Source organism: Anolis sagrei, chromosome 13 (assembly GCF_037176765.1).
Source record: "Anolis sagrei isolate rAnoSag1 chromosome 13, rAnoSag1.mat, whole genome shotgun sequence".
Classification (NCBI taxonomy): Eukaryota; Metazoa; Chordata; class Lepidosauria; order Squamata; family Dactyloidae; genus Anolis; species Anolis sagrei.
The window spans coordinates 16143078-16166837 of record NC_090033.1 but is presented as its reverse complement, the minus strand read 5'-3'; the positions used below and the strand labels follow the sequence as shown (position 1 = coordinate 16166837).

General features: G+C 45.3%; 1 protein-coding gene across 6 annotated transcripts in view; it reads left to right on the top strand.

Annotated features, from left to right (window-relative positions):
- Positions 1-382: 382 nt before the first annotated feature.
- EPHB2 (EPH receptor B2) overlaps positions 383-23760 on the top strand; it is a 143970-nt gene continuing 120592 nt past the window's right edge. For 3 of the 6 annotated variants that reach the window (XM_067472831.1, XM_067472830.1, XM_067472829.1), the window contains exon 1: positions 383-598. In XM_067472831.1, the coding sequence (XP_067328932.1) occupies positions 460-598 (139 nt within the window). In that variant the 5' untranslated portion in view covers positions 383-459. The remainder of the gene's footprint in view (positions 599-23760) is intronic. The other 3 variants (XM_067472835.1, XM_067472834.1, XM_067472833.1) reach the window with 1 other exon arrangement.

The window sequence follows — 23760 nt, the reverse complement described above, 5'->3', positions numbered from 1 at the left end:
GAGAAAGGGGGAACGCGAGAGAGAGAGAGAAAGAGGGGAAAGAAGGGAGTGTGTGAGAAAGAGGGAAAGAGAGAGAAGGAAGGAAGGAAGGAAGGAAAGGAGAAGAAAAGAGGGAGTGAGGCCAGGCAGGGAGGAGAGAAAGGGGGAACGCGAGAGAGAGAGAGAGAGAAGGAGTGTGAGAGAGAGAGAGAAAGAGGGAGGGAGAGAAAGAGAATGATGGAGTGAAAGAGAGAAGGAGGGAGGAAGGAGGGAGCGAGAGAGAGAGAGAGAGAGAGAGAGAGAGAGCGGCCTCCTTCCCTCCCTCCTTCCTTCCCTGCCTAGCCCCCTCCCCACTCCTCCTCCTCCTCCTCCTTCTCCTGGCCCCGCCCTCCTCCTCCCCCTCCCCTCGCCTCTTTTGCAGCATCCTCCTCCTCTTCTCTCCTCCCTCCTCCCTCCTCTTTCGGCCTCTTCTCTCCGGCCATGGGGCTGCTCCTCCTGCTTCTCCTCCTCTTCTTCCCTCGGCTATGGGGCCGCCAGCTGTGGGCCCCGCTCCTGGCGCTGCTGGCGGCGGCATCTTCCTCCTGGGGGCCCCTTCTCCCCTTGGCCCGAGCCCTCGAAGGTGAGTCCACCCCACACACAGAGAAGGATGGAGAGAAGGAAGGAAGGAAAGAAGGAAGGAAGGGAGCCTCCTCCTCCTCCTCATCCCTTCCCCAGGTTTCGGGAGGCAACAACAAGAGCCACCCAGGGATGGAGAGGGGGAAGGAGACAGAGGGAGAAATAGAGAGAGAGAGAGAGAGAGAGAGAAAGGCCTTCTCTTCCACGGGTGGGGGGAAGGAAGAAAGGGAGGAATGAAGGGAGGAATGGAGGGAGGGGTGGACAGCGCCTGCTAGCCTCCCAGACCCCCGACTTCGGCCGCATTTGGTGGGAAAGGAGGGCCAGGAGAAGGAGACCCTCCCCATTCTTCCCCAAATCCTTCCCCATGGGGTGAGTCTTCTTCTCATTTGGTGGAGACCACCCCCCCCCCCAAAGGGAAGGTGGGGGTGACTGGAGGTGGGGGTGACTGGCTTTCAGGTGGGATGAGGGTGGAGATGGTGGTTTCCATGAGTCCAAGATGCATCCATGGGGATGAGGGTGGTGATGATGGGATGTGGAGTCCACCTCCAAAGGGAAGCTTGGAGGCCCCAAAAGAAGGTTCTCAGTCCATGAGGGTGGGGATGATGTGATGTGGAGTCCACCTCCAAAGGGAAGCTTGGAGGCCCCAAAAGAAGGTTCTCAGTCCATGAGGGTGGTGAGGATGTGATGTGGAGTCCACCTCCAAAGGGAAGCTTGGAGGTCCCCAAAGAAAGGCACTTAATTCCCCATCATTGTTGTTGTTGTGGTGGTGGTGGTTGTGGTGGTGGTGGTGATTTCTGCTTAGTCCATGAGGGAAGCTCATGGGAAGCTTGGTGGCCCCAAAGGAAGGCTCTCAGTCCATGAGGATGGTGATGATGTGATGTGGAGTCCACCTCCAAAGGGAAGCTTGGAGGTCCCAAAAGAAGGTTCTCAGTCCATGAGGGTGGGGATGATGTGATGTGGAGTCCACCTCCAAAGGGAAGCTTGGAGGCCCCAAAGGAAGTTTCTCAGTCCATGAGGGTGGTGATGATGTGATGTGGAGTCCACCTCCAAAGGGAAGCTTGGAGGTCCCCAAAGAAAGGTTCTCAGTCCATGAGGGTGGCGATGATGTGATGTAGAGTCCACCTCCAAAGGGAAGCTTGGAGGTCCCCAAAGAAAGGCTCTTAATTCCCCATCATTGTTGTGGTGGTGGTGGTGGTTATTATTATATTGAGTCCACCTCCAAAGGGAAGGTGGGGGGCCTGGTGGTGATGGTGGTGATTTCCTCTTAGTCCATGAGGGAAGCTCATGGGAAGCTTGGAGGCCCCAAAGGAAGGTTCTCAGTCCATGAGGGTGGGTATGATGTGATGTGGAGCTCACCTCCAAAGGGAAGCTTGGAGGCCCCAAAAGAAGGTTCTCAGTCCATGAGGGTGATGATGATGTGATGTGGAGTCCACCTCCAAAGGGAAGCTTGGAGGCCCCGAAAGAAAGGCTCTTAATCCCCTATCATTGTTGTTGTATGATGGTGATGATGACTCCAGGATGCTTCACCATGAGGATGGTGATGGTGATGATGTGATGTGGAGTCCACCTCCAAGGCCCCAAAGAAAGGCTCTCAGTCCATGAGGGTGGTGATGATGTGATGTGGAGTCCACCTCCAAAGGGAAGCTTGGAGGTCCCCAAAGAAAGGCTCTGAATCCCTTATCGTTGTTGTTGTATGATGGTGATGATGACTCCAGGATGCCTCAAAGGAAGGCTCTCAGTCCATGAGCATGATGATGGTGATGATGTGATGTGGAGTCCACCTCCAAAGAGAAGCTTGGAGGCCCCAAAGGAAGGCTCTCAGTCCATGAGGATGGTGATGATGTGATGTGGAGTCCATGTCCAAAGAGAAGCTTGGAGGCCCCAAAAGAAAGGCACTTAATCCCCTATCATTGTGGTTGTTGTTGTTATTATTATTCTGAGTCCACCTCTAAAGGGAAGGTGGGGGGCCTGGTGGTGATGGTGGTGGTGGTGATTTCTTCTCAGTCCATGAGAATGGTGATGGTGATGATGTGATGTGGAGTCCACCTCCAAAGGGAAGCTTGGAGGCCCCAAAAGAAGGTTCTTAATCCCATATTATTGTTGTTGTGGTTGTTGATATTATTATTATACTTGAGCCCACCTCCAAACGGAAGATGGAGGGCCTGGCTTTCAAATGGGATGATGGTGGTGATGATGGTTTCCTTGAGTCCAGGATGCCTCAAAGGAACGCTCTCAGTCCATGAGGATGAGGATGGTGATGATGTGATGTGGAGTCCACCTCCAAAGAGAAGCTTGGAGGCCCCAAAGAAAGGCTCTTAATCCCCCATTGTTGTTGTTGTTGTTACGTGATGGTGATGATGAGTCCAGGATGCTTCAAAGGAAGGCTCTTGGTCCATGAGGATGGTGCTGGTGATGATGTGATGGAATCGGCCTCAAAAGGGAAGCTTGGAGGCCCCAAAGGAAGGCTCTTAATCCCCTATTGTTGTTGTTGTTGTTATTATATGATGGTGATGATGATTTTCTTCAGTCCAGGATGCCTCAAAGGAAGGCTCTTAGTCCATGAGGATGAGTATGGTGATGATGTGATGGAATCCATCTCCAAAGGGAAGCTTGGAGTCAACCTCCAAAGAGAAGGGTGGAGGCCCCAAAGGAAGGATCTTAATCCCAAATTGTTGTTGTTGTTGTTATATTGAGTCCACCTCCAAAGGGAAGGTGGGTGTGACTGGCTTTCAAGTGGGATGAGGGTGTTGATGATGGTTTTCTTGAGTCCAGGATGCCTCAAAGGAAGGCATCCATGGGGATGAGGATGGTGATGATGTGATGTGGAGTCCACCTCCAAGGGGAATCTTGGAGGCCCCAAAAGAAGGCTCTCAGTCCATGAGGGTGTTGATGATGTGATGTTGAGTCCACTTCCAAAGGGAAGCTTGAAGGTCCCCAAAGGAAGGCTCTTCATTCCCCATCATCATCATCATTGTTGTTGTTGTTGTTGTTGTTGTTGTGGTTATTATTATATTGAGTCCACCTCCTATTGAAGGGTCTGGTGGTGATAGTGGTGGTGGTGATTTCTTCTCAGTCCATGAAAATGGTGATGGTGATGATGTGATGTGGAGTCACCCTCCAAAGGAAAGCTTGGAGGCCCCAAAAGAAGGCTCTCAGTCCATGAGGATGGTGATGATGTGATGTGGAGTCCACCTCCAAGGGGAAGCTTGGATGGGTCCAGAAGAGAAGGGCTCTCAGGCGCATGAGGATGGTGATGAGGTGATTGGGAGTCCACCTCCAACGGGTGGAGAGCTTGGAGGTCTCCCAAAGAAAGGAACTTAATCGCCTGTTGTTGTTGTTGTTGTATGATGGGGATGAGGATGCCTCAAAGGAAGGCTCTTAGTCCATGAGGATGATGTGATGTGGAGTCCACCTCCAAAGGAAAGTTTGGAGCCCTCAAAGGAAGGCTCTCAGTCCATGAGGGTGGTGATGATGTGATGTGGAGTCCACCTCCAAAGAGGAGCTTGGAGGTCCCCAAAGGAAGCCACTTAATTCCCTATCGTTGTTGTTGTTGTTGTAGTATGATGGGGATGAGGATGCCTCAAAGGAAGGTTCTCAGTCCATGAGGGTGGTAATGATGTGATGTGGAGTCCACCTCCAAAGGGAAGCTTGGAGGCCCCAAAGAAAGGTTCTCAGTCCATGAGGGTGGTGATGATGTGATGTGGAGTCCACCTCCAAAGGGAAGCTTGGAGGCCCCAAAGGAAGGCCCTCAGTCCATGAGGGTGGTGATGATGTGATGTGGAGTCCACCTCCAAAGGGAAGCTTGGAGGCCTCAAAGAAAGATTCTTAATCCCCTATCATTGTTGTTGTTGTTGTTATATGATGGTGATGATGATTTTCTTGAGTCCAGGATGCTTCAAAGAAAGTCTCTTAGTCCATGAGGATGAGGATGGTGATGATGTGATGGAATCCATCTCCAAAGGGAAGCTTGGAGTCCATCTCCAAAGGGAGATGGACTCCATCACAGTCCACCTCCAAAGAGAAGGTGGGGGTGACTGGCTTTCAGGTGGGATGGGGGTGGTGATGGTGGTTTCCATGAGTCCAGGATGCCTCCATGGGGATGATGATGGGGATGATGTGATGTGGAGTCCACCTCCAAAGGGAAGCTTGGAGGCCCCAAAGGAAGGCTCTCAGTCCATGAGGATGGGGATGATGTGATGTGGAGTCCACCTCCAAAGGGGAGCTTGGAGGTCCCCAGAGAAAGGAACTTAAGCCCCCATCATTGTTGTTGTGGTTATTATTATATTGAGTCCACCTCCAAAGGGAGGGCCTGGTGGTGATGGTTGTGGTGGTGGTGGTGATTTCTTCTCAGTCCATGAGAATGGTGATGCTGATGATGTGATGTGGAGTCCACCTCCAAGGGGAAGCTTGGATGCCCCAAAGGAAGGCTCTTATTTCCCCATCATTGTTGTTGTTGTCGTCGTTATATTGAGTCCACCTCCAAGGGGAAGCTTGGAGGCCCCAGAAGAAGGCTCTTAGTCCACGAGGATGCTGATGATGTGATGTGGAGTCCAGCTCCAAAGGGAAGCTTGGAGGCCCCAAAGAAAGGTTCTTAATCCCCTATAATTGTTGTTGATGTTGACGTTGTTGTTATATGATGGCAATGATGAGTCCAGGTGCCTCAAAGGTTGTTGTGGTTGTTGATATTATTATTATACTGAGCCCACCTCCAAACGGAAGGTGGAGGGCCTGGCTTTCAAATGGGATGATGGTGGTGATGATGGTTTCCTTGAGTCCAGAATGTCTCAAAGGAAGGCTCTCAGTCCATGAGGATGAGGATGGTGATGATATGATGTGGAGTCCACCTCCAAAGAGAAGCTTGTTGTTGTTGTTATGTGATGGTGATGATGAGTCCAGGATGCTTCAAAGGAAGACTCTTGGTCCATGAGGATGGTGCTGGTGATGATGTGATGGAATCGACCTCCAAAGGGAAGCTTGGAGGCCCCAAAGGAAGGCTCTTAATCCCCTATCGTTGTTGTTGTTGTTGTTATATGATGGTGATGATGATTTTCTTGAGGCCAGGATGCCTCAAAGGAAGGCTCTTAGTCCATGAGGATGGTGATGATGTGATGGAGTCCACCTCCAAAGGGAAGCTTGGAGGCCCCAAAGGAAGGCTCTTAATCCCCTGTTGTTGTTGTTGTTGTTATATGATGGTGATGAGGATTTTCTTCAGTCCAGGATGCCTCAAAGGAAGGCTCTTAGTCCATGAGGATGAGGATGGTGATGATGTGATGGAGTCCACCTCCAAAGGGAAGCTTGGAGGCCCCAAAGGAAGGCTCTTAATCCCCTATTGTTGTTGTTGTTGTTGTTGTTGTTGAGGTGGTGGTTGATATTATTATACTGAGTCCCCCTCCAAAGGGAAGGTGGTGGGCCTGGATTTCAGATGGGATGATGGTGGTGATGGTGATGGTGATTTTCTTGAGTCCAGGATGCCTCAAAGGAAGGCTCTTACTCCATGAGGATGGTGGTGGTGATGATGTGATGTGGAGTCCACCTCCAAAGGGAAGCTTGGAGGCACCAAAGGAAGGCTCTTAATCCCCTGTTGTTGTTGTTGTTGTTGTTATATTGAGTCCAGCTTGAAAGGGAAGGTGGGGGGGGGCTGATGGTGGTGGTGGTGATGGTGATGATTTTTCTCTCAGTCCATGAGGATGGTGATGATGTGATGGAGTCCACCTCCAAAGGGAAGCTTGGAGGTCCCAAAGAAAGGCTCTCAATCCCCTATCATTGTTGTTGTTGTATGATGGTGATGATGAGTCCAGGATATCTCCAAGGGGAAGCTTGGAGGCCCCAAAAGAAGGCTCTCAGTCCATGAGGATGGTGATGATGTGATGTGGAGTCCACCTCCAAAGGGAAGCTTGGAGGCCCCAAAGAAAGGTTCTTAATCCCCTATAATTGCTGTTGATGTTGACGTTGTTGTTATATGATGGCAATGATGAGTCCAGGTGCCTCAAAGGTTGTTGTGGTTGTTGATATTATTATTATACTAAGCCCACCTCCAAACGGAAGGTGGAGGGCCTGGCTTTCAAATGGGATGATGGTGGTGATGATGGTTTCCTTGAGTCCAGAATGTCTCAAAGGAAGGCTCTCAGTCCATGAGGATGAGGATGGTGATGATATGATGTGGAGTCCACCTCCAAAGAGAAGCTTGTTGTTGTTGTTACGTGATGGTGATGATGAGTCCAGGATGCTTCAAAGGAAGACTCTTGGTCCATGAGGATGGTGCTGGTGATGATGTGATGGAATCGACCTCCAAAGGAAAGCTTGGAGGCCCCAAAGGAAGGCTCTTAATTGCCTATTATTGTTGTTGTTGTTATTATATGATGGTGATGGTGATTTTCTTCAGTCCAGGATGCCTCAAAGGAAGGCTCTTAGTCCATGAGGATGAGGATGGTGATGATGTGATGGAGTCCACCTCCAAAGGGAAGCTTGGAGGCCCCAAAGGAAGGCTCTTAGACCCGTATTATTATTGTTGTCGTTGTTTTATTGAGTCCCTAGGCCCAGTTTCCCAAGTACCCAGATAGCACTCTGTCCGGCATTTCATCCACTTCCCCGTCGCTATGAATTCCTGATTGCACTATTCCATGCCCAGCCCATTTGTAACTCTGGCCATTGGTTTTGTTGAACATCTACTGATGGAGCTACAAAAAATGGGTTTTAAATATTTTTGTCTTTAGTGTGTTTTAGCAGAATTATTGGGGGGTATTTAATGACATTTTCAGTGGTTGTTACTTTGTCTGTTAAGTTTAATTAGGTTGTGTTATATATTTGTCTTGATGTGATTGTCTGTATGGTTTCCTTCTGGCAATGGAATTGTTGTTGTTGTTGTTGTTGTTGTTGTTATTATTATTATTATTAGTAGTAGTAGGAGTAGTATACTCAATTTATACTTTACATGTAGTATATTACTGTTGTTGTTGTTGTTGTTATATTCCATTTGTACATTATGTGTTGAATCTATTATTATTATTATTATTATTATTATTATTACTATTATTATTAGTAGTAGTATACTCCATTTGCACATTATGTGTAGACCTGGGTAATATATTGTTGTTGTTGTTGTTGTTGTTGTTGTTGTTAGTAGTAGTAGTAGTATACTCAATTTATACTTTACATGTAGTATATTACTGTTGTTGTTGTTATATTCCATTTGTACATTATGTGTCGACCTGGGGAATCTATTATTATTATTATTATTATTATTATTATTATTACTATTATTATTAGGAGTAGTATACTCCATTTGCACATTATGTGTAGATCTGGATAATATATTGTTGTTGTTGTTATATTTCATTCTGTTAGTGTACCGTCCACCCCGCTGCACTACAGTCTCCCTACCTAAACTAGCGGGGGTGGTCTCGGGCCTGGCATTTGAGACCCAAAAGCTTTACATGTAGACCTGGGTAACATGTTGTTGTTGTTTGTTGCTGTTGTTGTTATTATTATTATTATTATTATTATTATTATTATTATTATTATTATATTCTATTTGTACATTATGTGTAGACCTGGGGAATCCTTATTATTATTATTATTATTATTATTATTATTATTATCTGACACAAAAACACAGTATGTCACATCAAATGATGTGACATATTGTGGGTTGCAGTGGTCTATAGGGATTCCATCTCCCTGACCAGGGGCCCCATCCCACAGTCAACCAATTTTGAATGCGTCCACCTGATGGTGGGTGACCGGGACAGAATAGGGATTCTGTTAATGTACCGTCCACCCCACTGCACTACAATCTCCCTACCTAAGCTAGCGAGGGTGGTCTCGGGCCTGGCATTTGAGACCCAAAAGCTTCTTGTGCTGGGGGACTTCAATGTCCATGCTGAGACTACCCTTTCAGGAGCAGCTGAGGACTTCATGTCTGCCATGGCAACCATGGGGCTGTCCCAACGAGTATCTGGCCCCACTCACTGTGCAGGACACACGTTGGATTTGGTTTTCTGCCAGGGATGGGAGGAAGGTGGCAGTGTTGAGGAGTTGACCATCTCTCCGTTGCCATGGACCAACCACTACCTGGTCAGCTTTAGACTTACTGCACCCCCTAAACTCTGCAGGGGTGGAGTACCCATTAAGTTGGTCCGCCCCAGGAGGCTTATGGATCCGGATGGATTCCTGATGGCTCTTGGGGAGTTTCCCGCCACCTCGGTAGGTGATCGTGTTGATGCCCTGGTCACTCTCTGGAATGGGGAGATGACCAGGGCAATAGACACGATTGCTCCAGATCGTCCCCTCTCAAGTAGCTGAGCTAAACCAGCTCCTTGGTTCAACGAGGAGCTGGCAGCGATGAAGCGAAGGAAGAGGGAACTAGAAAGCGTGTGGCGTTCGTATCCGAGCGAGTCAAATCAAACACGGTTTGTGGCCTGATTACATCCCGTATAGACTACTGCAACACTCTCTATGTGGGGTTGCCTTTGCATTTCGAAGGAAAGTGAAGACCTGGTTGTTCGAGCAGGCATTTGAATAGGCAGTGTAATGAACACAGAAATACGGAGCAACAGATGATGAGATTGGATCTTGATTTTGTTTGAGACGCTAATGAGATGTCATATTGATGTTTAACTATTTATTATGTTACTATTTTCTAATTGTTTTTAACTGTTTTCTATGATGTTAAGCATTGAATTTTTTGCTATTGTTAACCGCTTTGAGTCGCCCGAGGGCTGAGAAAGGCGGTATATAAATGAAGTAAATAACTTAATTAAAATGAGATCTATATGCTGGATTTCGTATCACAAAAATCACAATTCGAACACTTCCCGAGCGTTTAGGACTCTGTGATGGTCTAAATGTAATGGAAAAATAATTATTATTATTATAATACTCCATGTGTATATTACTTGTAGACCTGGGGAATCTATATTATGATTAGGATTATCATCATCATTATGATGCCCCATACAAAGGCAGTATATTATTATTATTATTATTATTATTATTATTATGATAATAATAATAATAATAATAATTGTATTTGTACATTACATGTAGACTTGGGTAATATAATAATAATAATAATAATAATAATAATAATAGTATTGGTACATTAAATGTAGACCTGGGTAATATATAATAATAATAATGATAATGATGATGATGATGATTATTATTATTATTGTATTTGTACATTACTTGTAGACTTGGGTAATATAATAATAATAATATATTATTATTATTATTATTATTATTATTATTATTATTGTATTTGTATATTATATGTAGACTTGGGTAAAATAATAATAATAATAATAATAATAATAATAATAATAATTGTATTTGTACATTACATGTAGACTTGGGTAATATAATAATAATAATAATAATAATAATAATAATAATAATATATTACCCAAGTCTACAAGTAATGTACAAATACAATAATAATAATTATAATTATTATCATTATCATTATTATTATTATATATTACCCAGGTCTACATGTAATGTACCAATACCATTATTATTACTATTACTATTACTATTACTACTACTACTATTATTATTATTATATTACCCAAGTCTAGATGTAATGTACAAATACAATTATTATTATTATTATTATTATTATTATTATTATTATTATATTACCCAAGTCTATTATTATTATATTACCCATAGTCCATCAGTGAAGGCATCTGCATGGAAGTAGCCTGGCCGTTGTTCCCTTTGGATTGTTTGCAGCCTTGGAGACATCCTGAGCCTGGGATGTCCCACCCTGGACATCCCATAGGACTTGCTTGACTACCATGAAGATAGCATGGTCCATGAGTGAGGGCATCTGCATGTAACCTTTATTCCCTTTGAGTTGTTTGCTGCCTTGGAGAAGTCCTGAGCCTAGGTTGTCCCACCCTGGACATCCCATAGGACTCGCTTGACTACCATGAAGATAGCATAGTCCATGAGTCAGGGCATGTGCATGGAAGTATCCTGGCCGTTGTTCCCTTAGGATTGTTTGTTGCCTTGGAGACATCCTGAGCCTGCGTGGTCCCACCCTGGACATCCCACAGGACTTTCTTGACTACCATGGAGATAGCATAGTCCATGAGTGAGGGCATCTGTATGGAAGTAGCCTGGCCTTTGTTCCCTTTGGATTGTTTGTTGCCTTGGAGACGTCCTGAGCTTGGGTGGTTCTCACTAGCCCTTGATTGCGATACCTAGAACCAATACGGGTTGTTGACCAAGCTAAAGCTATCCAACCTCTCAAGTCAATCCTCATAGAGCTTGGTTTCCAGAATTTCAGTCAGGTTTCCAGGTTCAACCCATGTCCCTCTACCATTCTCCGGCATAAGCTTGCCAACTGTGGGATACCTCCACCTACCATGGTTGAAGATCTCTTACAGTTGAGAAGGTCTCCCTACTCTTGAGGTGGGATTTCTTGTCTTGTTTGTGTCTCCAGTAGTCTCCAAATCACCAGGAAACAAGCTCCCTCCATCTTCCCCATGTTGGAGATATTTAATGCTGATGTTTTGACCTCTCACATCATCTCCAAGCCAAACCTACACAACTTCCTAACTCTTTCCTCACAGAGCTTGGCTTCCAGAATTTCAGTCAGGTTTCCAGACTCAACCCATGTCCTTCTACCATTCCCCGCCATGAGCTTGCCAACTGTGAGATACTTTCCGAAGGGAAGAGGGACAGATCAGAGACCTCCACCTTCCATGGTTGAAGATCTCTTACAGTTGGGACCTCCACCTTCCATGGTTGAAGATCTCTTACAGTTGAGAAGGTCTTCCTACTCTTGAGGTGGGATTTCTTGTCTCATTTGTGTCTCTACTAGTCTCGAAATCACCAGGAAACAAGCTCCATCCATCTTCCCCATGTTGGAGATATTTAATGCTGATGTTTTGACCTCTCACATCATCTCCAAGCCAAAGCTCTCCAACCTCTCAAGTCAATCCTCATAGAAGTTGGCTTCCAGAATTTCAGTCAGGTTTCCAGACTCAACCCATGTCCTTCTACCATTCCCCGCCATGAGCTTGCCAACTGTGAGATACTTTCCGAAGGGAAGAGGGACAGATCGGAGACCTCCACCTTCCATGGTTGAAGATCTCTTACAGTTGAGAAGGTCTTCCTACTCTTGAGGTGGGATTTCTTGTCTCATTTGTGTCTCTACTAGTCTCCAAATCACCAGGAAACAAGCTCCCTCTATCTTCTCCATGTTGGAGGTATTTAATGCTGATGTTTTGACCTCTCACCTCATCTCCAAGCCAAAGCTATCCAACCTCTCAAGTCAATCCTCATAGAGCTTGACTTCCAGAATTTAAGTCAGGTTTCCAGGCTCAACCCATGTCCTTCTACCATTTCCCACCATGAGCTTGCCAACTGTGAGATACTTTCTGAAGGGAAGAGGGACAGATCAGAGACCTCCACCTTCCATGGTTGAAGATCTCTTACAGTTGGGACCTCCACCTTCCATGGTTGAAGATCTCTTACAGTTGGGAGGTCTTCCTACTCTTGAGGTGGGATTTCTTGTCTCGTTTGTGTCTCCAAATCACCAGGAAACAAGCTCCTTCCATCTACTCCACGTTGAAGGTATTTAATGCTGATGTTTTGACCTCTCACATCATCTCCAAGCCAAAGCTATCCAACCTCTCAAGTCATTCCTCATAGAGCTTGGCTTCCAGAATCTCAGTCAGGTTTCCAGGCTCAACCCATGTCCTTCTACCATTCCCCGCCATAAGCTTGACAACTGTGAGATACTTTCTGAAGGGAAGAGGGACAGATCAGAGACCTCCACCTTCCATTGTTGAAGATCTCTTACAGTTGAGAAGGTCTTCCTACTCTTGAGGTGGGATTTCTTGTCTCGTTTGTGTCTCTACTAGTCTCCAAATCAGCAGGAAACAAGCTCCCTCCATCTTCTCCATGTTGGAGGTATTTAATGCTGATATTTTGACCTCTCACATCATCTCCAAGCCAAACCTACGCAACTTCCTAAGTCTTTCCTCATAGAGCTTGGCTTCCAGAACTTCAGTCAGGTTTCCATGTTCAACCCATGTCCCTCTACCATGACCTTGGCTTGGCCACCTTGCCGACTGTGAGATACATTTTCCGAAAGGAAGAGAGACAGATCTGGGGCTGTCAAAGCAGGAAAATCACATGTTGACATGTCTCCCTCCCTCCCGACTTCCTGACATCAGGAAAAAGAGGGGAAATATCATTTGTGAAATATCCACTGAGGATTGTATGTAAAAAGACAGTTTTGGGCTAAGCTGTGGGAGAACGTTCTAAGCTATAATAATTCATACGACTGGCATATTTCTTTTTGTGGTGGAATTGAATCAAAAGGTGAATATAGGTATAAATGTAGGGGTGTCATTTTAGCTTAGTCTAATGCCCGTCATCCCCGGTGGAATGCATGGTTATGTGGCGTAATCTATATACGTAAAAATGTAATGTTAATTTGTGATATTAGCATAACTCAATAATGATTGGATGAATTGACACCAAATTTGGACACAATACACCTATCAGGCCAACGAGTGATCATCACTCAACCCCCCCAACAAAAAAAAACCAGCAGAAAGGAATTAAAAACCTAAAAAAGCTAAAAGACGAAAAGCTAAAAGACGAAAAGCTAAAAGACGAAAAGCTAAAAGACGAAAAGCTAAATGACGAAAAGCTAAATGACGAAAAGCTAAATGACGAAAAGCTAAACGACGGAAAGCTAAAAGATGAAAAGCTAAATGACGAAAAGCTAAAAGACGAAAAGCTAAAAGACGAAAAGCTAAATGACGAAAAGCTAAAAGACAAAAAGCTAAATGACGAAAAACTAAAAGACAAAAAGCTAAATGACGAAAAACTAGAAGACGAAAAGCTAAAAGACGAAAAGCTAAAAGACGAAAAGCTAAATGACGAAAAGCTAAATGACGAAAAGCTAAATGACGAAAAGCTAAATGACGAAAAGGTAAATGACGAAAAGCTAAATGATGAAAAGCTAAAAGACGAAAAGTTAAAAGATAAAAAGATAAAAGACAAAAAGCTAAAAGAAAAGCTAAAAGACGAAAAGCTAAATGATGAAAAGCGAAAAGAAAAGCTAAAAGACGAAAAGCTAAATGACGAAAAGCTAAATGACGAAAAGTTAAATGACGAAAACCTAAAAGACATAAAGGTAAATGACAAAAAGCTAAATGACGAAAAACTAAATGACAAAAAGCTAAATGATGAAAAGCTAAATGACGAAAAGCTAAAAGACAAAAAGGTAAATGACGAAGAGTTAAATGCGAAAAGCTAAATGACGAAAAGCGAAAAGACAAAAAGGTAAATGACGAAAAGCTAAATGACAAAAAGTTAAATGAAGAAAAGCTAAAAGAAAAGCTAAAAGACAAAAAGCTAAAAGACGAAAAGCTAAATGACGAAAAGCTAAATGACGAAAAGTTTAATGACGAAACGCTAGATGACAAAAAGCTAAAAGACGAAAAGTTAAATTATGAAAAGCTAAATTACGATACAGAAAAAAGGGAAGAGGGGGAAGGAAGGGAAGAAGGAAAGAAAGAAAGAAAGAAAGAAAGAGGGAAAGAAAGAAGAAAAGAGAAGAAAGGAAGGAAGCAAAGAAGGAAGGAAGGGAGGTAGAAAAGGAAGGAAAGAAGGGAAGAAAAAAGGGAGCGAAGGAAGGAGAAAAAGGAAAAGGAAAAGATAAAGGGAAGGAAAGAAAGAAGGAAAGAAAAAGGGACAGAAGAAAAGAGGGAGTGAAGGAAGGAGAGAAAGAGAAAGGGAAGGAAAGAAGGAAAGAGAAGGAAGGGTGGAAGCAAAAAAGCAAAGGAAGGAAAGAGAGAAGGAAGAAAGGAGAGAAAGGAAAAAGAAAAGGAAAGGGGAAGGAAGGAAAGAGGTAGAGCAGGAAGGAAGGAGAGAAGGGAAGAAAAAATGGAAGGAAGAAAAGAGGGAGTGAAGGAAGGAGAGTAAAAAGGAAGGGAAGGAAAGGGAGAAAGAAGGATGGAAGCAAAAAGGAAAGGAAAGAAGGAAAGAGAGAAGAAAGAAAGGAGAGAAAGGGAAAGGAAAAGAAAAAGGGAAGGAAGGAAAGAGGTAGAGAAGGAAGGAAGGAGAGAAAGGGAAAAGAAAAAGGAAGGAAGGAAAGAGGCAGAGCAGGAAGGAAGGAAAGAAGGAAAGAAAAAGGGATGGAAGAAAAGAGGGAGCAAAGGAAGGAGAGAAAGAGGAAGGGAAGAGGAAAGAGAGAAAGAAGGATGGAAGCAAAAAGCGAAGGAAGGAAGGAAAGAGGTAGAGAAAGAAGAAAGGAGAGAAAGGGGAAGAAAAAGGGGAAGGAAGGAAAGAGGTAGAGAAGGAAGGAAGGAGAGAATGAAAGAAGAAAAGGGAAGGAAAAGAGGGAGCAAAGGAAGGAGAGAAAGAGGAAGGGAAGAGGAAAGAGAGAAAGAAGGATGGAAGCAAAAAGCGAAGGAAGGAAGGAAGGAAGGAAGGAAAGAGGTAGAGAAAGAAGAAAGGAGAGAAAGGGGAAGGAAGAAAAGAGGTAGAGCAGGAAGGAATGAAAGAAGCTAAGAAAAAGGGACGGAAGAAAAGAGGGAGTGAAGGAAGGAGAGGGAGAGGAAGGGAAGGAAAGAGGTAGAGAAAGAAGAAAGGAGAGAAAGGGGAAGAAAAAGGGGGAAGGAACGAAAGAGGTAGAGAAGGAAGGAGAGAATGAAAGGAGAAATGGGACGGAAGAAAAGAGGGTGTGAAGGAAGGAGAAGGAGAGGAAGGGAAGGAAAGAGGTAGAGAAAGAAGAAAGGAGAGGAAGGGAAAGGAAAAGAAAAAGGGGGAAGGAACGAAAGAGGTAGAGAAGGAAGGAGAGAATGAAAGAAGGAAAGGGAAGGAAAAGAGGGAGCGAAGGAAGGAGGGAAAGAGGGAGGGTAGTTATTATGATGGTAGTTATTATGTGCAGCTGGTAATGTAGGTCAACCAGCAACCCAATGGGTATAACTGTATGGTTTTTCAGAATACAGTTCTCTCTGCCCTTGCATAGCTCGAGCCTGAACAAAATGCAACAGTATCCAAAAGTCCCAGGCTCAGCCATCACCTTGGGCATTGCCCAACCAATCAGCTTCATGCATCTTATTTTGCAGTTGACACACACACCCATACGCTGATCCCTTGCATGCTCCAACAGGTTTTCCTTCACTCCCTCTTTTCCTTCCCTTTGCTTCTTTCATTCTCTCCTTCCTTCTCTACCTCTTTCGTTCCTTCCCCCTTTTTCTTTTCCCTTCCTCTCCTTTCTTCTTTCTCTACCTCTTTCCTTCCCTTCCTCTTTCTCTCCTTCCTTCACTCCCTCTTTTCTTCCGTCCCTTTCCTTCTTTCATTCGCTCCTTCCTTCTCTACCTCTTTCGTTCCTTCCCCCTTTTTCTTTTCCCTTCCCTTTCTCTCCTTTCTTCTTTCTCTACGTCTTTCCTTCCCTTCCTCTTTCTCTCCTTCCTTCACTCCCTCTTTCCTTCTGTCCCTTTTCTTACCTTCTTTCATTCCTTCCTTCTCTACCTCTTTCCTTCCTTCCCTTTTTCTTTTCCTTTCCCTTTCTCTCCTTTCTTTCTTCTCTCTTTCCTTCTTTCCTTTCCTTTTTGCTTCCATCCTTCTTTCTCTCTTTCCTTCCCTTCCTCTTTCTCTCCTTCCTTCACTCCATCTTTTCTTCCTTCCCTTTTTTCTTCCCTTCTCTCCTTCCTTCCTGCTCTACCTCTTTCTTTCCTTCCTTTTTCTTTTCCCTTTCTCTCCCTTCCTTCCTTCCTTCCTTCCTTCCTTCCTTCCTTCCTTCCTTCTCTACGTCTTTCCTTCCTTCCCTTTTCCTTTCCCTTTCTCTCCTTTCTTCTCTCTTTCCTTCTTTCCTTTCCTTTTTGCTTCCATCCTTCTTTCTCTCTTTCCTTCCCTTCCTCTTTCTCTCCTTCCTTGACTCCCTCTTTTCTTCCCTTTTTTCTTCCCTTCTCTCCTTCCCTCCTGCTCTACCTCTTTCCTTCCTTCCTTTTTCTTTTCCCTTTCTCTCCTTCCTTCCTTCTCTACGTCTTTCCTTCCTTCCCTTTTTCTTTTCCTTTCCCTTTCTCTCCTTTCTTTCTTCTCTCTTTCCTTCTTTCCTTTCCTTTTTGCTTCCATCCTTCTTTCTCTCTTCCCTTCCTCTTTCTCTCTTTCCTTCACTCCCTCTTTTCTTCCTTCCCTTTTTTCTTCCCTTCTCTCCTTTCTTCCTGCTCTACCTCTTTCCTTCCTTCCTTTTTCTTTTCCCTTTCTCTCCTTACTTCCTTCCTTCTCTACGTCTTTCCTTCCTTCCCTTTTTCTTTTCCTTTCCCTTTCTCTCCTTTCTTTCTTCTCTCTTTCCTTCTTTCCTTTCCTTTTTGCTTCCATCCTTCTTTCTCTCCTTCCTTTGCTCCCTCTTTTCTTCCATCCCTTTTTCTTTCCTTCCTTCCTGCTCTACCTCTTTCCTTCCTTCCTTTTTCTTTTCCCTTTCTCTCCTTCCTTCTCTACGTCTTTCTTTCCCTTTTTCTTTCCCTTTCCCTTTCTCTCCTTTCTTTCTTCTCTCTTTCCTTCTTTCCTTTCCTTTTTGCTTGCATCCTTCTTTCTCTCTTTCCTTCCCTTCCTCTTTCTCTCCTTCCTTCCTTCCTTCTCTACCTCTTTCCTTCCTTCCCTTTTTCTTTTCCTTTCCCTTTCTCTCCTTTCTTTCTTCTCTCTTTCCTTCTTTCTTTTCCTTTTTGCTTCCATCCTTCTTTCTCTCCTTCCTTTGCTCCCTCTTTTCTTCCATCCCTTTTTCTTTCCTTCCTTCCTGCTCTACCTCTTTCCTTCCTTCCTTTTTCTTTTCCCTTTCTCTCCTTCCTTCTCTACGTCTTTCCTTCCTTCCCTTTTTCTTTCCCTTTCCCTTTCTCTCCTTTCTTTCTTCTCTCTTTCCTTCTTTCCTTTCCTTTTGGCTTCCATCCTTCTTTCTCTCTTTTTCTCCCTCTTTTCTTCCTTCCCTTTTTTCTTCCCTTCTCTCCTTCCTTCCTGCTCTACCTCTTTCCTTCCTTCCTTTTTCTTTTCCCTTTCTCTCCTTCCTTCCTTCCTTCTCTACCTCTTTCCTTCCTTCCCTTTTTCTTTCCCTTTCCCTTTCTCTCCTTTCTTTCTTCTCTCTTTCCTTCTTTCCTTTCCTTTGAACTTCCATCCTTCTTTCTCTCTTCCCTTCCCTTCCTTTTTCTCTCCTTCCAAGGTGATGGCTGAGCCTGGGACTTTTGGATACTGTTGCATTGTGTTCATGGGAGATGTTGTCCGCACCATAACGAGGTCATCAGCGTATAAGTTAATGTCAAATATACATTAAAAGACATAGATTTATGTCGACCTTGAAGTTCACTGTCAAACGAGGGCACTTACCCATTTTAATTCAGATCTTTGCTTCGAGCCATAATTACAGGACGATGGGATTCGTTGAAAATCTAAATGGGATTTTTAATTAAAAAATCAATTAAGAGTCAATATTTCTTTCTCCTTTTTTCATCGCAAAAATAATAACTTGATGTGAAACGTTAAATCTGAACTTAGGCAAACAGATGTGTCTAGAGGCCGTAATTCGGTCATATAACGCCCCCCTGGGCCGTGTTGTAGGTTCGAATCTGGGAAGAGTGTGGGTGAGCTCCCTCTGTCAGCTCCAGCTCCCCATGCGGGGACAGGAGAGAAGCCTCCCACAAGGATGGTAACACATGAAAACATCCGGGCAACGTCCCCTGGGCAATGTAGAATCATAGAATCAAAGAGTTGGAAGAGACCTCATGGGCCATCCAGTCCAACCCCCTTGCAGACGGCCAATTCTCTCAAATTTGGGGAGAGTGTGGATGAGCTCCTTCTGTCAGCTCCAGCTCCCCATGCTGGGACAAGGAGAGAAGCCTTCCACAAGGATGGTAAAATATCAAACATCTGGGCAACGCCCCCTGGGCAACGTCCAATTCTCTTGAATCTGGGGAGAGTGTGGGTGAGCTCCCTCTGTCAGCTCCAGCTTCTTATGCGGCGACATGAGAGAAGCCTCCCACAAGGATGTGAACACATCAAAACATCCGGGCAACATCCCCTGGGCAATGTCCTTACAGACGGCCAATTCTCTCGTATTTGGGGAGAGCGCAGGTGAGCTCCCTCTGTCAGCTCCAGCTTCCCTTGCAGGGACCTGAGAGAAGCCTCCCACAAGAATGGTAACACATCAGTCATCCAGGCAACGTCCTTGCAGACGGCCAATTCTCTCGAATTTGGGGAGAGTGTAGATGAGCTCCCATCTGTCAGTTCCAGCTCCCCATGCGGGGACAGGAGAGAAGCCTCCCACAAGGATGGTAAAACATCAAAACATCCGAGTAACGTCCCCTGGGCAACGTCCTTGCAGACAGCCAATTCTCTCACACCAGAAAGACTGCTGACTGAAAGGTCAGTGGTTCGAATCTGGGGAACAGAGTGAGCTCCCATCTGTCAGCTCCAGCTCCCCATGCGGGGACATGAGAGAAGCCTTGCAGACAGATAGTAAAACATGAAAACATCCGAGTAACGTCCCCTGGGCAACGTCCTTGCAAACGGCCAATTTTCTCACACCAGAAGGACTGCTGACTGAAAGGTCAGTGGTTCGAATCTGGGGAGCAGAGTGAGCTCCCACCTGTCAGCTCCAGCTCCCCATGCGGGGACAGGAGAGAAGCCTCCCACAAGGACGGTAAAATATCAAACAACTGGGCAATGCCCCTTGGGCAACGTCCTTGCAGACGGACAATTCTCTCACACCAGAAGGACTGCTGACCAAAATGTCGGTGGTTTGAATCTAGGGAGCAGAGTGAGCTCCCATCTGTTAGCTCCAGCTTCTTATGCGGGGACAGGAGAGAAGCCTCCCACAACGATGGTAACACATCCAACATCTGGGCAACATCCCCTGGGCAACGTCCTTGCAGACAGCCAATTCTCTCACACCAGAAGGACTGCTGACCGAAAGGTCGGAGGATCGAATTTGGGGAGCAGAGTGAGCTCCCATCTGTCAGCTCCAGCTCCCCATGCGGGGACAGGAGAGAAGCCTCCCACAAGGATGGTAACACATCAAAACATCCGGGCAACGTCCCCTGGGCAACGTCCTTGCAGATGGCCAATTCTCTCGAATCTGGGGAGAATGTGGATGAGCTCCCTCTGTCAGCTCCAGCTCCCCATGCGAGGACAGGAGAGAAGCTTCCCACAAGGATGGTAACACATCAAAAAATCCGGGCAACATCCCTTGGGCAACGTCCTTGTAGACCGCCAATTCTCTCGAATTTGGGGAGAGCGTGGATGAGCTCCTATCTGTCAGCTCCAGCTCCCCATGCAGGGACATGAGAGAAGTCTCCCACAAGGATGGTAAAACATCAAAATATCCGGGCAACATGCCCTGGGCAACGTCTTTGCAGACAGCCAATTCTCTCACACCAGGACAGCTGACCGAAAGGTCAGTGGATCGAATCTGGGGAGCAGAGTGAGCTCCTATCTGTCAGCTCCAGCTCCCCATGCGGGGACAAGAGAGAGAAGCCTCCCACAAGGATGGGAACATATCAAAACATCAGGACAATGTCTCTCTCCCAGGTCAATATGGTGGAGGATTTCGCTGTTCTCCGAGCCTCTCTCTTCCCGGAGACGACAAGACAGGCTCTTTGTGAGAGTTTATGGGTCGTGGGCCGTTGCCAAAGAATGGAAACACCGCGGAACGGTCTCAGGAAACGCTGTCGGCGGCGTCCCGGCGGGGATTAGGTTACCCATCCTCCCTGTAAAGCAGGCTCTATAAACAGTGCATTAAGCCCCCCAAAGTCTGTTTTGGTGTCCGGCCCAGGCTTGGCAGGCTTTGCCGGGGAAGCGTGCGTGTGGGCACTCTGAAAAGACAGACCCCCGCAATATGAGACCCAGACTCATCCCTAGTGGGTGGTCACTTGTCACCAGATCTATGCGGGGGACACCCGCAGCTGCCAGTGTCGCTCCAAGACGGGGGGAAAAGGGGGGTTCCTCGGCCAAAAATTGTCAGAAGACTTCCCATCGCCGTACGTTTCTCCATTTTGCTCCAATTATGGATACCAAGCTTGGCGAAGCATTTGGATCAGATGGTGTAGACGTCCCATCGCCCTGTACTTTCCCGTACCGGTCTAGTTATGGACACCAAGCTTGGCGAAGTATCTGGATCGGATGGTGTAGACGTCCCAACACTCCGTGTTTCCATATTCTGGTCTAATTATGGACACCAAGCTTGGTGAACTACGGTGTAGACGTCCCATCGCCCTGTACTTTCCCGTACCGGTCTAGTTATGGACACCAAGCTTGGCGAAGTATTTGGATCGGATAGTGGAGACGTCCCAACACCCCGTGTTTCCATATTCTGGTCTAATTATGGACGCCAAGCTTGGTGAACTATGGTGTAGACGTCCCATCGCCCTGTGCTTTCCCGTACCGGTCTAGTTATGGACACCAAGCTTGGCGAAGTATTTGGATCGGATGGTGTAGACGTCCCATCGCCCTGTACTTTCCCATATCGGTCTAGTTATGGACACCAAGCTTGGCGAAGTATCTGGATCGGATGGTGTAGACGTCCCAACACCCCGTGTTTCCATATTCTGGTCTAATTATGGACACCAAGCTTGGTGAACTATTTGGATCGGATGGTGTAGACGTCCTATCGCCCTGTGCTTTCCCGTACCGGTCTAGTTATGGACACCAAGCTTGGCGAACTATTTGGATCGGATGGTGTAGACGTCCCAACGACCCGTGTTTCTGTATTCTGGTGTAGATGTCCTATCACCCTGTACTTTCCCGTACCGGTCTAGTTATGGACACCAAGCTCGGCGAAGTATTTGGATCGGATGGTGTAGTCGCCCTATCACCCTGTACTTTCCCGTACCGGTCTAGTTATGGACACCAAGCTTGGCAAAGTATCTGGATCGGATGGTGTAGACGTCCTATCGCCCTGTACTTTCCCGTACTGGTCTAGTTATGGACACCAAGCTTGGTGAACTATTTGGATCAGATGGTGTAGACATCCTATCACCCTGTGCTTTTCCGTACCGGTCTAGTTATGGACACCAAGCTTGGTGAACTATTTGGATCGGATGGTGTAGGCGTCCCATCACTCTGTGTTTCTCCATTCCGGTCTAATTATGGATGCCAAGCTTGGTGAACCATTTGGATCAGATGGTGTAGACGTTCCATCACTGTGTTTCCCCATTCCGGTCTAATTATGGACACCAAGCTTGATGAACCATTTGGCTCAGATGGTGTAGACGTCCCATCACTGTGTTTCTCCATTTCGGTCTAAGTATGGACGCCAAGCTTGGTGAACCATTTGGATCAGATGGTGTAGACGTCCCATCACTCTGTGTTTCTCCATTCCGGTCTAATTATGGACACCAAGCTTGGTGAACCATTTGGATCGGATGGTGTAGACGTCCCATCGCCTTGTGTTTCTCCATTCCGCTCTTATTGTGGATGTCAAGCTTGGTGAACCATTTGGATCAGATGGTGTAGACCCTGTGTTTCCATATTCCTGTCTAATTATGGACACCAAGCTTGGTGTAGACATCCTATCGCTCTGTGTTTCCCCATTCCAGTCTAATTATGGATGCCAAGCTTGGTGAACCATTTGGATCAGATGGTGTAGACGTCCCTTCACTGTATATTTCTCCGTTCTGGTCTAATTATGGACACCAAGCCTGATGACCCATATAGTGATACTCAGAGTTCCTCAAAAACCATCTATATCTATATAGTGACCCTGGGAGGCTCTCAAGGACCATCTATATCTATATAGTGACCCTCAAGGACCATCTATATCTATATAGTGACCCTGGGAGGCTCTCAAGGACCATCCATATCTATTTAGTGACCCTAGGAGGCTCTCAAGGACCATATATATCTATATAGTGACCCTCAAGGCTCTCTAGGACCATCTATATCTATATAGTGACCTTGGGAGGCCCTCAAGGACCATCTCTATCTATATAGTGACCCTGGGAGGCTCTCAAGGACCATCTATATCTATATAGTGACCCTGAGAGGCTCTCAAGGACCGTCTATATGTATATAGTGTCCCTGGGAGGTCCTCAAGGATCATCTATATCTATATAATGACCCTGAGAGGCTCTCAAGGAGCATTTATATCTATATAGTGACTCAGAGAGGCTCTCCAGGACCGTCTATATCTATATAGTGACCTTGGGAGGCTCTCAAGGACCATCTATATCTATATAGTGACCCTAGGAGGCTCTCAAGGATCATATATATCTATATAGTGACCCTAGGAGGCTCTCAAGGATCATATATATCTATATAGTGACCCTCAAGGCTCTCAAGGACCATCTATATCTATATAGTGACCTTGGGAGGTCCTCAAGGATCAACTATATCTATATGGTGACTCTAGAAGGCTCTCAATGACCATCTATATCTATATAGTGACCCTCAAGGACCATCTATATCTATATAGTGACCCTCAAGGCTCTCCAGGACCATCTATATCTATATAGTGACCCTAGGAGGCTCTCAATGACCATCTATATCTATATAGTGACCCTCAAGGCTCTCCAGGACCATCTATATCTATATAGTGACCCTAGGAGGCTCTCAAAGACCATCTATATCTATATAGTGATCCTGGGAGGCTCTCAAGGACCATATATATCTATATAGTGACCCTGGGAGGCCCTCAAGGACCATCTATATAGTGACCCTAGGAGTATTATATTATATTATTATTGTTGTTTTATATTATATTATTGTATTATATTATTATTAATTCAATTATGATATTATGATATTATCATGATATTATAATGTTATTGTTCTATATTATATTATATTATTATATTAAATTATAATATTAAATTATAATATTATTGTATTGAATTATATTATATTTTGTATATTATATTATATTGTTATATAATCATAATATATTATACGTGTGTAACACGGTTTTTGTTCCTGGGTTGTCAATGCCAATGACAATCTCATTGGTGAACTTGAACTCTTGGAATAGGTAGCGACCGCACATTGGTGAACTCAAACTCTTGGAATAGGTAGCGACCGCACATTGGTGAACTCGAACTCTTGGAATAGGTAGCGACCGCACATTGGTGAACTCGAACTCTTGGAATAGGTAGCGACCGCACATTGGTGAACTCAAACTCTTGGAATAGGTAGCGACCGCGCATTGGTGAA